Source organism: Centropristis striata, chromosome 16, assembly GCF_030273125.1.
Source record: "Centropristis striata isolate RG_2023a ecotype Rhode Island chromosome 16, C.striata_1.0, whole genome shotgun sequence".
Classification (NCBI taxonomy): Eukaryota; Metazoa; Chordata; class Actinopteri; order Perciformes; family Serranidae; genus Centropristis; species Centropristis striata.
Genome location: NC_081532.1, coordinates 30,700,374 through 30,713,572, shown reverse-complemented (window position 1 = coordinate 30,713,572; position 13,199 = coordinate 30,700,374). Strand labels below are relative to the sequence as shown.

General features: G+C 37.6%; 1 protein-coding gene across 1 annotated transcript in view; it reads right to left on the bottom strand.

Moving 5' to 3' along the window:
* The window catches only part of ttll5 (tubulin tyrosine ligase-like family, member 5), an 84,103-nt gene that overhangs the window by 44,450 nt on the left and 26,454 nt on the right, over positions 1-13,199 (bottom strand). Inside the window, exons 13-19 of the mRNA XM_059352658.1 lie at positions 11,959-12,040; positions 10,091-10,152; positions 4,113-4,207; positions 3,482-3,523; positions 2,102-2,209; positions 879-970; positions 263-325 (exon numbers count right to left, since the gene is read on the bottom strand). Of these exons, the coding sequence (XP_059208641.1) occupies positions 263-325; positions 879-970; positions 2,102-2,209; positions 3,482-3,523; positions 4,113-4,207; positions 10,091-10,152; positions 11,959-12,040 (544 nt within the window). The remainder of the gene's footprint in view (positions 1-262; positions 326-878; positions 971-2,101; positions 2,210-3,481; positions 3,524-4,112; positions 4,208-10,090; positions 10,153-11,958; positions 12,041-13,199) is intronic.

Genomic DNA, 13,199 nt, shown 5'->3' with positions numbered 1-13,199 from the left:
TTACAATAACAAAAATGTGGTTCAATAAAAAGGCACAGTTCATCTATAATTGTCTTTCCCCTGCTGCCCCCAAATCGACGCCGCAATGCCACATAGACTTTAGGCGCGCGCTGGAAAAGTTGACTGTGTGACGTCTTTTCAGCTGTTCCTCTCACCTATCCAGTCGAAAGACCAAACAAACGCCACGTTCGAATCCAGGCCCTTTCCACAAACTGATGGAGAGATTTATTCCCCAATTCCCAACCACAATGGAAATGCTTACCTTCCATGGAAAAGTCGGTTTGCCAACATGTAGTTCATTGATGTCTTGGACTCCAGATATCCACTGAGAGAAGAAGATAATAAGCAAATGACAATAATCAGAAAGGCAGGAGCCCCGATGAGCCTCGACCTCCTTATTTGCGGCAAATGTGTTAAAAAACGAGGCCTCTGTGATATGGCTACTCTGGAAGAGGCCCCTCTTAAATGCACCAATAATTCCCCAGACCGACTGCTTTTAAAAATGCCACAAAATCCCTGCTGCTAAGAGAGCCATGGATATAATCAAGCAACAAATCCTCATATAGGAACATGAATTGTAAGCACAAAAACAGATTTCCTCTCCAATAAGGTCTTCAATGCCATTTCAACATAAAGTGTCCGATATAAGCCTGTCTTGGATCATAATACACAAAGTTTACAAGTACCAACGCTGTAGTTACACCTTAGTCTGGGGTTCAATTAGCGGCTGTCAAGGGGAGTCATGCAGTCTGGCTTTAGGCACTGATTGAATTATTTTAGCCTAAGTGCCCCACTTATTTGATGACAGTATTAATAATGACTAGTATTATAGACGAACATCCCTTGGAGTGTGTCTGTTCCTTCTTGGCTCTGCTTACCCGTAGAGCTCCCATGTTTCTGCAGTGGGGAAGATCCGAACAAAGCCTCCTCGTCTCTCGTACTCTTCCTTTATCCTCCTCAGCACTTTGATCTATATTTGTGAGAAAAAACAAAAGGCATGTACTGAATTAGACACAGATTTGAAGAGTTAGTGCACTTTCAAGTTTGCATAATGTTAGAATGGTCCCATACTGTAAAAAGAGATATTTTGATAGATATATAGTCTCTAGTCTAGGTGCTATATAAATACTGTTAAGGTTTCAGCACGCTCAGTCCAGAGAGAAATGCACACAACCAGTATTGGGCAGTCTGTGGCCTAGAGGTTAGGAATCGGGCTTGTAACCGGAAGGTCGAGGTCAACGTACCCTTGAGCAAGGCATCTAATCCCCCACTGCTCCCCGGGTGCAGAAATGTACTGCCCACTGCTCCTAAGTGTGGTGTGTTCACTGGTGTGTAAAAGGATGGGTTGAATGCAGAGGATGAATTCACTGCTCACTGTTTCAGTGTGTGTATGCAAAACTGAATCTTAACTTTAACTCAACAGAAACTGAGTCCTCAGGAATCTCTTAAGGTTGTGATGTCACTACTATACTACCGGTCAAAAGTTTTAGAACACCCCAATTTTTCCAGTTTTTTATTGAAAATCAAGCAGTTCAAGTCAAATGAACAGCTTGAAAGGGTACAAAGGTAAGTGGTGAACTGCCAGAGGTAAATAAAAAAAGGTAAAATATAACGTACATTTCAGAATTATACAAGTAGGCCTTTTTTCAGGGAACAAGAAGTGGGTTAACAACTTAACTCTATGGAGTCTTGGGCTATTTTGTCCATTTTTGAATTCTTTTCATGTCTTTGTAAGTCATTTTGTGTCTTTTTTTGGTCATTTTGTGTCTTTTTTTTAGTCATTTTGTGTCTTTTTTTAGTCCTTTAGTCCAACATAAAATGTGATTTTGAATCTTTTTTTTAACTTTCAAAACACTATCATGCTCAATAAAGAATTTTAAATGTTGCAAATGTGCATTAATTTCAGAGTACACTGAGACATTAAACTGCATCATTTTCAATTCAATTCTGGAAAAGTTGGTGTGTTCTAAAACTTTTGACCAGTAGTGTATATTGTATATAGGTATGAAGTGCCGCTACTTTGCCGTTACAGTCATTCCCCTGCTGCAGAGACGCAATATCACACACATCTTTTCACACACTTCCATAGGAACAGCCTTACCTCCTCAGCAGTCAGGCTCAGAGTGCTGTCTCCTTGGCCTTGTTTCGGTCCGAGCTTGTCTTTCGACCCCTCTGTTTCTGAGTTACTGGCTGATGCGGGCCTCTGGCGCTACAGGGGAGAAGAATAGACACGAAATCACTCAACACTACCTCCAACATTTTTTTATTTTTTTTATTAACCTTTTTTTTAAACCAGGATAACACTGAAATTAAAATCTGCTTTTCAACGTACAATTACATTCCTATTAAATTCCAATGTTAAAAAGTAATTAAGTTCTTATGTTAGTTAAAGATACAATCTTGAAGATCTGTTTTGTTCTCCTTCATGGCACGTATAAGCAATAATTGCAGATGTGGTTAGGAATTTTACTTTTTTAATTTCACTTCTTTTTGAAGTTTCCTCCTCTGTAGTCGCCGCTTTTTTCTTTGTTTGTTCAGCAATAATAATAAGAAAACAGTACATTGTTCCACACTCAAGTGAGTTAAAGAGCGTCTGAGTAACCACTGTATTACCTCTTTGGCAATAGTGATTTAAAAAAACATTTATTTAAACTAAAAATCTTCAAGATTATTACTTTAAGTATGCTTAAAGGTTATAAAAACAGTTGCAATTCTTACATTTTAGGTAAAGATCTGTTAATGACAAACAACTGAAACACTGTAGTCATTTATAAATGGAAAATGTGCAAACTACAGCTCGTGCAACAAAAAATACCCTCTCCACTTTTCTCCCTGTCACAAAAAATGAAGCATTTTTGTTATGCATTGGCATTCCTGGCTGCCTCCTCGCTGCCTGCACTACCAGGCTGTGATTGACAACTTTGGCATGCAGGTTGGAGCTCGGGCCAGACAGAGGGGCACAACCCCACAGGATCACATACAGAATTTGTCATCTAAATAGCAGGGGGATTACATTTAATTTGTCTGATGCGGCTGGGGGGATACAAAGGCAGCCAAGAAGTGACAAGGCCTAATCCTCCAGTAAAAGACTCATCTGTTGCCCCTAATCAGAGTAAAGGGAGAGGAGAGGTTCTCTGGAGTTCTACAACAGCCTCTGTGGTTTGGTGGCAGGCTTGTTTTAGGTTCGTCTGAGTAACTCTGTGCAACAAAGCTTCTGAGTTTCGGGTCAAGTGGTGCATTGCAGCATTTAAAGCACTTGCTAACCAAGGCCACTTTGCTAATGTAATGAGAATTCTATTAAATATAGCATTAGGAATCGATCGGAGCCATCTGTCTGTCACTATGAAAAATAGTAAAGCCACATAATCAAATAAGCGAAAAGCAGAGAGCAATTTCTTACCGTCAATGTAACGGGCATCAGGGAATTGCAAAGGAACAAGGCAAAAGAAGATTAATACGTCTGAGTCTGATGTAAACTCACCATTCTGCTGCGTGCAGTGGCTGTCGGTGCAGAAAGTGGTTTCTAAGAGGCAATGGGTGAAGACAGTGAGTGATGGGGGAGCATCAGCATTACCGATTAACTTTTACGAAGCCGCGCGTAGACGGCGTGCACGCTTCATCGACATGCGACAATGACACATTGTTACTGTATGCCTAAACAGGCCCTTTAAACAATATAAGGTGGAGCAGAAATCTGTCTGATTTAGTAATCTCCCTTCAGCAGATCCTGCGCCAAATCTGGGTGCAGTAGTCGAGTGGAGGGAGCCAAGTGCATTAGCTGTTGTGGCATCATTAGGCAACAAGGCCTAGAGAGAGCATTAGTCACTTGATTAGAAATGATAAAACAATAAGCCACAGAGTGTAGCACTTACAAACTGATGTCACTCAAACTGCGTAATTGCATTAGCAGTTGTTTTGCATTACAGTGAATTTTCCATGAGGGTAAGAGAAGAGCTCAATGGCAGTGGCAGGAATGTACTGTAAGCAACAGAGAGATGAAGACAAGAATGGGAATGTTTCACAAGGAAGGGTGAATGAGTGCAACACTTGGCTCAGCTCTTTGCAGTGCGTGTGTGCTATTGTGTGTGTGTTTGTGTGTGAGCATCCAGTACCTGTGTCTTTTGGGCTGCCGGGGGTTTGAGTCCGGGGTCCAGGGTGACTCGTTCAGATCGCGGTTGTCTCGATAGGGGGTCTTGACACACAAAGCCTGCAGGGACACAGAAGAGCCATAAAGGGGTATGCCAATGACATCAGGTCTTAAAAATGTTACTCATTCCCATGACCTTCATATATTGCATCAGATCTTCAATGTTAGTGCATGAAGACCAATGCAAAGTGAAGCACAAAGAGGTAATAAATTACTTGTAAAGCAACAATATATTTAATGTTAATTTTAAGACATTATAATAAGCTCTCAGAAAATAGAACACATGTTTTGAAATAGTGACACACCACAGCCCCCTGATGTGAACTACTGACCTTGCTTAAACAAGTAGTTTGACATTTTGGGAAATACGTATGATTACATTACAGTACATGTAATGTACCGCAGAAAACATATTTTCCTCTTAACTGTTCCTTAACGTAACTCACCATCATTCGTAATTTGCTTTATTCAACAGTTATTATTACTTAAACCACTTGCATCGCAATCCACCACTGGGCTGTATGAAGAGCCGCAATGCAATTCAATTCTTGCTAATCTAGTATACAACCGGGCATTTCTTGCATACACACAATCCACATGCTACCCAGCTGGAATGCACTACATACTCACCTTTGCATCATATTTACTGTAGAATGTAGGTCAATAGTAAATTAGTATGTGATTTTGAATGGATGAACCTTTAAATTTGAGATAGTTTTACCTTTAAAAAAAGGTTAAAAAAAATATTTTTAACTGCAGAGATGCTGTTAAGGTTAATTTGTTACTGCCAGGCTAGCTGTTTCCCTTTGTTTCCAGTCTTTATGCTAAACTAAGCTAAGCTAGACTGATACTGACTCTAGCCTCAAAATGTGTGAGTGGTACAGTTTTTACCATCTAACTCTGCATCAGAAAGCAAGTACACACATTTCCAAAAATGTCAAACTATTCTTGTAAATGTTTTATAGTCAGGGAAAGAAGATGTGGGTTGTTATTGTGACACTCTACTTTGCATTATTACAACTTCACACATTTACATTCTAGTGGTAGCTGATAAGGATGGGCAAATATGTTCGTAATGCATATAACCCACTAAGATGTTCCTAATGTCAATAAGATTTAAAGCTGTGAGCTTCTGTTCATTAATTCCCACACTCCCCCAAAGCTTACTAGTGGTAAAAGTGAATTGTTAAAGAAATATGTTTATGCTGCATCTTGCCGTCACACTTGAAGTGAATTAAGTCTATTGACAGCTTGGAGCTCGAAGCTATTTGTACTAAGTCATCCAAGCCGTCAGGTAAGAATCAGGCCCCTGCCATGCTCTTGCCTAAACACAGCAATTATTACAAACATGGGCGACACGGAGCTGACAGCTTCACACAGGCGGAAAATGAATGCTAATGGAATGCTGTCATTATTTACAGGTCTGGGATGCAGCCCAAGTGTTATCAGCCAACAGCGACTTAGTTTGTTTGGTACATAATAGATGTGCTATGTTTTACATGCCACTGCTCATTTTCCCCAGACCCGCAGTAACGTCTCAGTCCAAAGATAACTGGCAATTTATGATTCTACTCTTTCATTTAATGAGCCGGAGGGGAGGGTTTCAAGCCACAGCATGGCCTAGGCAAAGACACAGACACACTCTCACACTCACACACACACACACACACACACACACACACACACAGAGCTATATCTTTAATATCATTAGGCTGAGACCACAGATTGACTTAATGGTTCAGTGCCAGTTCAGATGCATGCCCGCAAATCATTGGGCTCCATATATCCTGTGAATGTTAATAAGGATAAATCAAAGGATTAAGTAAAGTTAAATAATCAGGAGATGTAAAAGTTTGGTTAAAGGGATAGTTCAGTTTTTTTGAAGTGGGGTTGTATGAAGTACTTGGTCCCATGGTCAGTGTATTACCTACAGTAAATGGTGGTCACTTTGAAGAAGCAGGCGGAAGTACTAACACAGAAGCTAAGCAATGTACTGCTGTGGACAGGGGCAGCAGCAAAGCTTGTTTTAGCCACCTAAAAAATCATTATAGATTAAATGTGCGCTGCCAAGATTGGTAAGTTTGTTCGTTATTGAGTGACTTTGAACTAACCCTTTAAAACACCAAAGTTACACATTAACAAACTAACCAATCCATGCCCTCAGGTTGACAGTATTATTATATTATTACTATGGACAGGCTGACTGTAAAACTGAATTGCCCTTCTGGGACTATTAAAGTATTCTAAATCTGAATCTGAATCAATCTATGCAGCGGAAGACCAGACCAGCAACTCCTGTCTACTGCTAGGTAAATTTACTGTTTTTGTCAATGGAGTCTGGTGGCTTTGCAACAGGGGTGTCTGACGGCAACGATAAGCAGTGAAATACTGAAAATATAATATACACTCAAGCTGATATCTACCTTTTATTGATTCAGATTTTTAATCCACAGCTGTACATTTCTTAGCTTTGCCTGTCCTCCTCCTGCTTCTCCAAACTGAGGGTGTGCAGACCGCCATCTACCGTAGGTATTACACTGACTAAGGACAAGTAGTAAATCATACAACCCCCACTTAAAAAATGCTGAACCATGCTTTTAATATTTTGTTCTTTTTGTTGCTACATGTGCACTTTAAACTCTCATCTATAATGATATAGACAAGCTCTCAGACCTTTAGTCAAGTGCAAGGTTATTATAGTTAACGAAAACTAACGAAATAACGAAAACTAGAATTGAAAAAACATTTTCGTTAACTGAAATAAAATAAAAACTAGATTTTTAAAAAAAAACATAACTAACTGAAACTGTATTGCGTGGTTACAAAACTAACTAAAACAATTATAGTGGAAATGTCCTTAGTTTTCGTTTTTGTCAACTTTTTTCATTCATAATTCAGTGTTTCTATTTGAACATGCAACACATGGTGAATATGTTGACTGAGACTTGGATGTCTACACTCAAACCAAAATTCAAAACAGTTAATAACCTTATTGGGGCTGAGATGGATAAACCAAAGGAAATAAAGGCAAAATGTATTATGACCACTTTGAATCTCGCACCCAACACATAGCCCATTGCAAAAAAAATAAAACTAACACTAAAACTAATAAAAACTAAACTAAAACTAAGCATTTTCAAAAAATAAAAACTAAACTAAAACTAGAAAACTCACTCTTAAAACTAACTAAAACTAACTGAAATTGAAAACAAAAATTCACAACGAAATTAAAACTAAAACTAATGAAAAATCCAAAACTATTATAACCTTGGTCAAGTGCAGCATGAGCTTCTCCTTGGTTTAGCTCAGAAATATTACAAGCTCCTCTTCTGCATGAGAGTTCAATAATTAAGGGGGGAGGAGACATAACAGAGACATCTCATTCCCTGCAACAAACACTGTTGTGTAAACACTTCTCTGCCTTAGGCCAGGCATTTTTTTGTGTCTTCATGCGAAAGATTGCTTTAGTTTGACATGTCGGATCCAGTTTCTCAAGAAAGCTTAATGACTACAAAACAACTAAGGCCTCATTTAATCTTAATTAATGAAGGCTGTGGTTTAGTCTCTCAACACTGAAGCTGCTATTATGAAACATGCAGCTCTTTCACAGTGGAATGAAAGAAAACATCAAGCATTAAACAATAGACGACTGTTTCACCTGCTTGAAACCTGTGCTTAAAAGCAAAGCTAACTAGCATGTATACTTTTGGAGTGAGGATAGTGAAGAAAATGCATCATAATTACAGCACTTTTCCTTTTCTATTAGCTCCTCCAAAATAAACAACTTTATACCAATTATATCATATTATACTCTGATTTATGTCTCAAGCAAATATTTATACCTAATATTTATGGTTTTTTTCCATTCAATTTTAGAGTCTGGGCAATCAACATACAACAAAAAAGTTAGGACGCTGTTCAAAAACATAAGAAAAACACAATGCAATGATTTGCAAATCCTTCGTGCCTGAATACATTTAAATACAATATAAATACAAGATATGTAATGCTCAAAGTGGCAAACTTTTATTTTTGTAAATATATACACTAATTCTGCAATTGCAATTTGATGCGTTCTGTTTTTGAGCAAGTTTTACATAGCGTCCCAACTTTTTTGGAATCAGGGTTGTACATAAAGTCAAATTAGATTCTTAATTAAATCTTTAAGTATCTAAAAAAATCTTCATAATTGATGTCAATTTGTTTTTAAGCTCTGAATTTATGTCACTAAAAAATACTGACCCCTTAAAATCCAGATGTTCCATCAAATGTCTGCATCTATTCCTGTTTATACCTAGAAGAGGTTCGATTTTTAACGTCTAATTCCCAAGATAGGTTTAAAAATATCTAGGGCCCTTTTATTGTATACATTAGAAAAGACAGACCTCAAACTGGGATCTGGATGCACTGCCGTTTTTTAGTTTTTTTTATTATGTTTTTTTTTTTTTTCTGTTTTTCTTGATATGTATCCATGTTATGAGACTTTGCTGCTCCCCTCTTGCTCGGGCCTCCTGGACTCAATCTCTGGCCCTTTTCATATGAGCGGACATTCGGGGGCATTTTGTTAGATCGAAATGTTTTTGTATACATTTTCTTTTTACATTAATGATTAAGTGGTGGCTGGTTGCTTTTTTTTTCTATCTTTCTTGTATTGTATGTGTCAGTATATATATGTGCCAAAACTGACTTCATCATCTATCTATAAAGCAAGAAGTGTGTGTGTGTGTGTGGACAATAAAAGAGAAATAATGTCAGAACGGAGCTGCAAACCTTATTTTGAGCCTCAATGAAGATGTAACAGCCTACCAAGATTACTAATAACTAATAAAGAGCATTTATTAATATGATTTTGTCAGAATGTAGCAAGGAGCCAAGTGCAAATGAGGCGTGACACCAAAGAAATATCTCAGGAGATTTGGAATCGAAAGCTTGTTTAGCTAGAGAAACTCAAAACTAGACTTGAAGTTGGCAAAATGTAGATGTTAAGGTGCCGGGCTGTGGAAGATTTAATATTGTTTATAGGGAAAACAGAAATAACTATTCATGTCTTATGATTTTTTTGTCACAGCCACAGGGAGCCACTGCAGATGGCCTAAAGAGCCACATGTGTTTCCGGAGCCGCAGGTTGCCTACATATCTCTCTGACCGTTAGTCAGACTGACCTCAGATTTCGTATGTGGCTTGTGCATGGCACGAAGGTGTGCATCCTTGATTTTAAAGATTTTTGAATTCATTTTTCAAAATATCATTATTTACGTAGGACGTGTTGCATTGCACTGTTTCTGATTGGATGCCTTTTAGGGGAGCTCCGCCCCCTTTTACGGGAGCTCCGCCCCATTGTGTGATAGGCCCACACCTGGTCAGTAACACAATTCACTCTGGATTTACACCCTGACTCATCTCTTCTGTAAGTCTATTTAGCCTACCTATCTTTCAGAGTTTTAAAGTGTGCTACAAGGTTCAGTTTTCCAATAATATTCAAAAAATTTCCAGTGAATATCAATGTTACATGTGTATGTGCTGGATGGTGTGCGTACCTTATGAAAAGTAAGTGTTTTATGGAGTTGCTGACGTTGTAGTGTGGCATGTAATGTACAAATACATACTTCCTACAGGTACTGCACTAGTTCTTGATAATACAAATCTGTAATGCTTGTATTTTTAAATGAATTTTAATGTGTCATATTTACCCAAGGTATTTCCTCCTCTGTTAATGACTCGAATGTGGTGGATAATAATTATAATTGTGAAAGTGTTCATAGATTTTTAAAGTTTCCACTTGTTTGTTTCACCAGTATATAATTTACACATATAATAGATCAAAAAACTATCTGTAAGCAGTGATTTTACATGAACTAAATGCCTATGAAGTGCAATCACTTGCTGCTAAACTTTGGAATCAAACAGATGTTGTACCTAGTCATTGTTTCAACACGTACTCACCCACAAGTGAAAACATGTCTGCAATCATGCTGGCCTTTATCTTCAGATCCAAGGGTGCATCACTGCAAATAAGTTCATTTTTTAAAAAGGAAACAAAAAAACAAATGAGAAAATGACATCAGATGAACATACACAGTTGAGGAAACTAGCCAACTGTCATAGGAAGATACAGATCTGTCACATGACCCTGACTAAACTGCTAAACTGACTTAATGCTTAAGGAGGAGATATTACCCTGAAGGTATGCTTTCACAAACTAAGTGTGAAAATCAGGGCGTAACACTTTAATGAAATTGGCAACCACTTTTAAAAACAACAGTAGAAACAACTTAAAGAAACTTTTTTTTCAATCACTATAATAAAACTGTAATAAATATATGAATTACTCAAAATAAAATGTGATTAAAAATGGGAACCATATTTTCAACAACAAGCTAATGCCTGAAAAACCTGAGCCTTGCCTGCATGGATGCCATGCATACTATCAGTGGTGGAAAGTAACTGAGTACATTTACTCAAGTACTGTACTTAAGTACAATTTTGAGGTATTTGTACTTTACTTGAGTATTACTTTTTACTTCTACTCCACTACATTTTTAGGCAAATATTGGACTTTTTACTCCACTACATTTAGCTGCGAGCTTTAGTTACTTTTCAGGTCAAGATATAACCATAAAATAAAAAATCAATTTAAAGTGATGAGATTTTTTTTAAATTAAATCTCATAACAGATTATTAATTAATTAAATGAGCCCTTTCTCTACAAAATTACAACACTGCTTACATAAAAGCATCAATATAAAGAATGTAATAATATATTTAGAATATATTAAAAAGTCTGGGTGGGTCATTCTGCATAACGAGTACTTTTACTTTTGATACTTTAAGTAGATTTTGATGCTGATACTTTTCAAGTTTTGAATGCAGGACTTTTACTTGTAGTGAAGTAATTTCACAGTGTTGAATTAGTACTTTTATTTAAGTAAGGGATCTGAATACTTCTTCTATCACTACATACTATCAACATCTTTTTGTTTGCATATTCAAATAAAAAGTTGGTAGGGTTTAAGAAACCTTTTAACCCTTTGATGCACAACATATAAACACCTTGTAATGCACAACATGGGTCAAAAATGACCCGCATTCATTCCCCATGTTATTTAATGCTGGCTGTGTGTTTGAATATCTTTTTTTTTTTATTACAACAGATCATTATATCCATTTTTCCTTTCATATTTTATGAAGAAAAATAGTTTTTGTATTATTACATCAAGTTTACACACATGGGTCAAAAATGACCTTGTGCATTAGAAGCTTAGTGATACAAAAAGTGATCCACTGAATTAACAATTTGAGTATATGTGTAACTATGTTTGTCTTATTTTGAAGGTTTAACTTCAAAATAGTTGTTAGAACCACCAGATTACATTGGAAAATCACATATTTTAACATTTGAGACTTATTAGAGCCACCAAATAATAATTTCCATTGGAAAAAAAAACATCAATTTAACAAAATAGGATAGTTAATATTTGTGTCTTCTTTGTCAGGTTTTAAATTGGTGACAACATATAAACACCTTCTAATTCACAACATGGGTCAAAAATGACCTTGTGCATTAGAAGTTTTATTCAAAAAGTAAGAAATTAAAACAAAAAATTAGGACATATATGATGATCAAAAACAAGTTATTTGAGGAAAACCTGCAATACTGAATGATGAAATTAATTTATTGCAAAGATAAAGAATATTAAAACTTAGTCGGGTCACTTTAGACCCATGTTGTGCATCAAAGGGTTAAACAGTAAAAAAAGATTTTCCTGAAACAACAAAATAAAGTATGAAATGATTAAGACAGCGTCACTCACCAGGCCAGGGAGGGAGAAAGGTTCACCTCTAACAACCAGGGTTTGAGGTTGGAGTCAATGAGCACATCAAAACCATACAGTTCTAAAGAGGGAAACACAAAATGAATCAAAAGGTTTTCACCACAGACGGGTAGGCTGAATGAGCAAGATCTGCTCCCTGGAAATAAAGGATGAAGGCCATCAAAGTCACAAGAGTTTTATCATGGCAACCTTATGTGACATTTGGCAGCATTTCCTCTGCCTCTCTGCTACTGATTACACGCATGTTATATCCCCAATCACTCAAGAGAGAAACATTCACCAAAGCCTGCTACTGAGGGATTGGCTCAATTACATTAACTAAGTACATACACATTTCATCTGTCATGATGTTGCTTACGTAAGACGTTAGATCAAAAACGCACTGTGGCTGTGAATATTTTCATACATGCAGTCAATAATTTTCTCATGACTGGGAAGGTTAAGCAGTCTACATATTGTCACTACATATTAACAAGAGGGATGGCGCTCTAATTGCTACCAGAAAAAGCTTCACCCCCATCATAAAGCTAGTATCTTGCCCAACTGGGGTGATAAAATATGAACGCCAGAAGTAGGGAGCTGGAAATGTGACAGCACGCGCAGAGCGGCAGAAACCTGGCAAATTAGAAAGCCCTTGGATATAAACTGTATATATTTCACTCCTGTAATACCTTAGCACTGAGTGACACAATAAAAGGTTTTTACAAAGTGGTCAGGAAGTTCCCTGTGTAAAAAACTCATCAATTCTATCCCAATTTTCCTTCTCATTTCACTGACTGATATATATGGCGCACTGCGACAGATTTGGCCTATGAAAGCCCTCACACTGCTCTGGGGAGTGTCACCCTGTAAGCCAACGACCCGCCGGCCCCAGCAGCAGCGTGCAGCGAAACCACAGTATTTTACAGGGATAGGGCAAAACCCAGCCATAGAGCCAGGGGAAAAATCCTTCTAATGGCACTTCAAAAGAATAGACTGTGTTGAGAATAGGCCGGGGGGTAGGAGGTTTCAAAGCTGCTATAACCGGCACTGTTTGTTCTAGCATCTCAGGTCAGTGCCAGTGTTAAGCATACAAAAGGCAGCGTGACAGCAAGCAGTGGCTTTATATTGCACTTGGTTGAATAATGGTAGGCTGGGGCGTTGTAGTTTAACAGGATGAGTAAAATTTATTACTTATTGTAGTAACCTCCACCCAGGCGATACAGCATGTCGAGGCAATG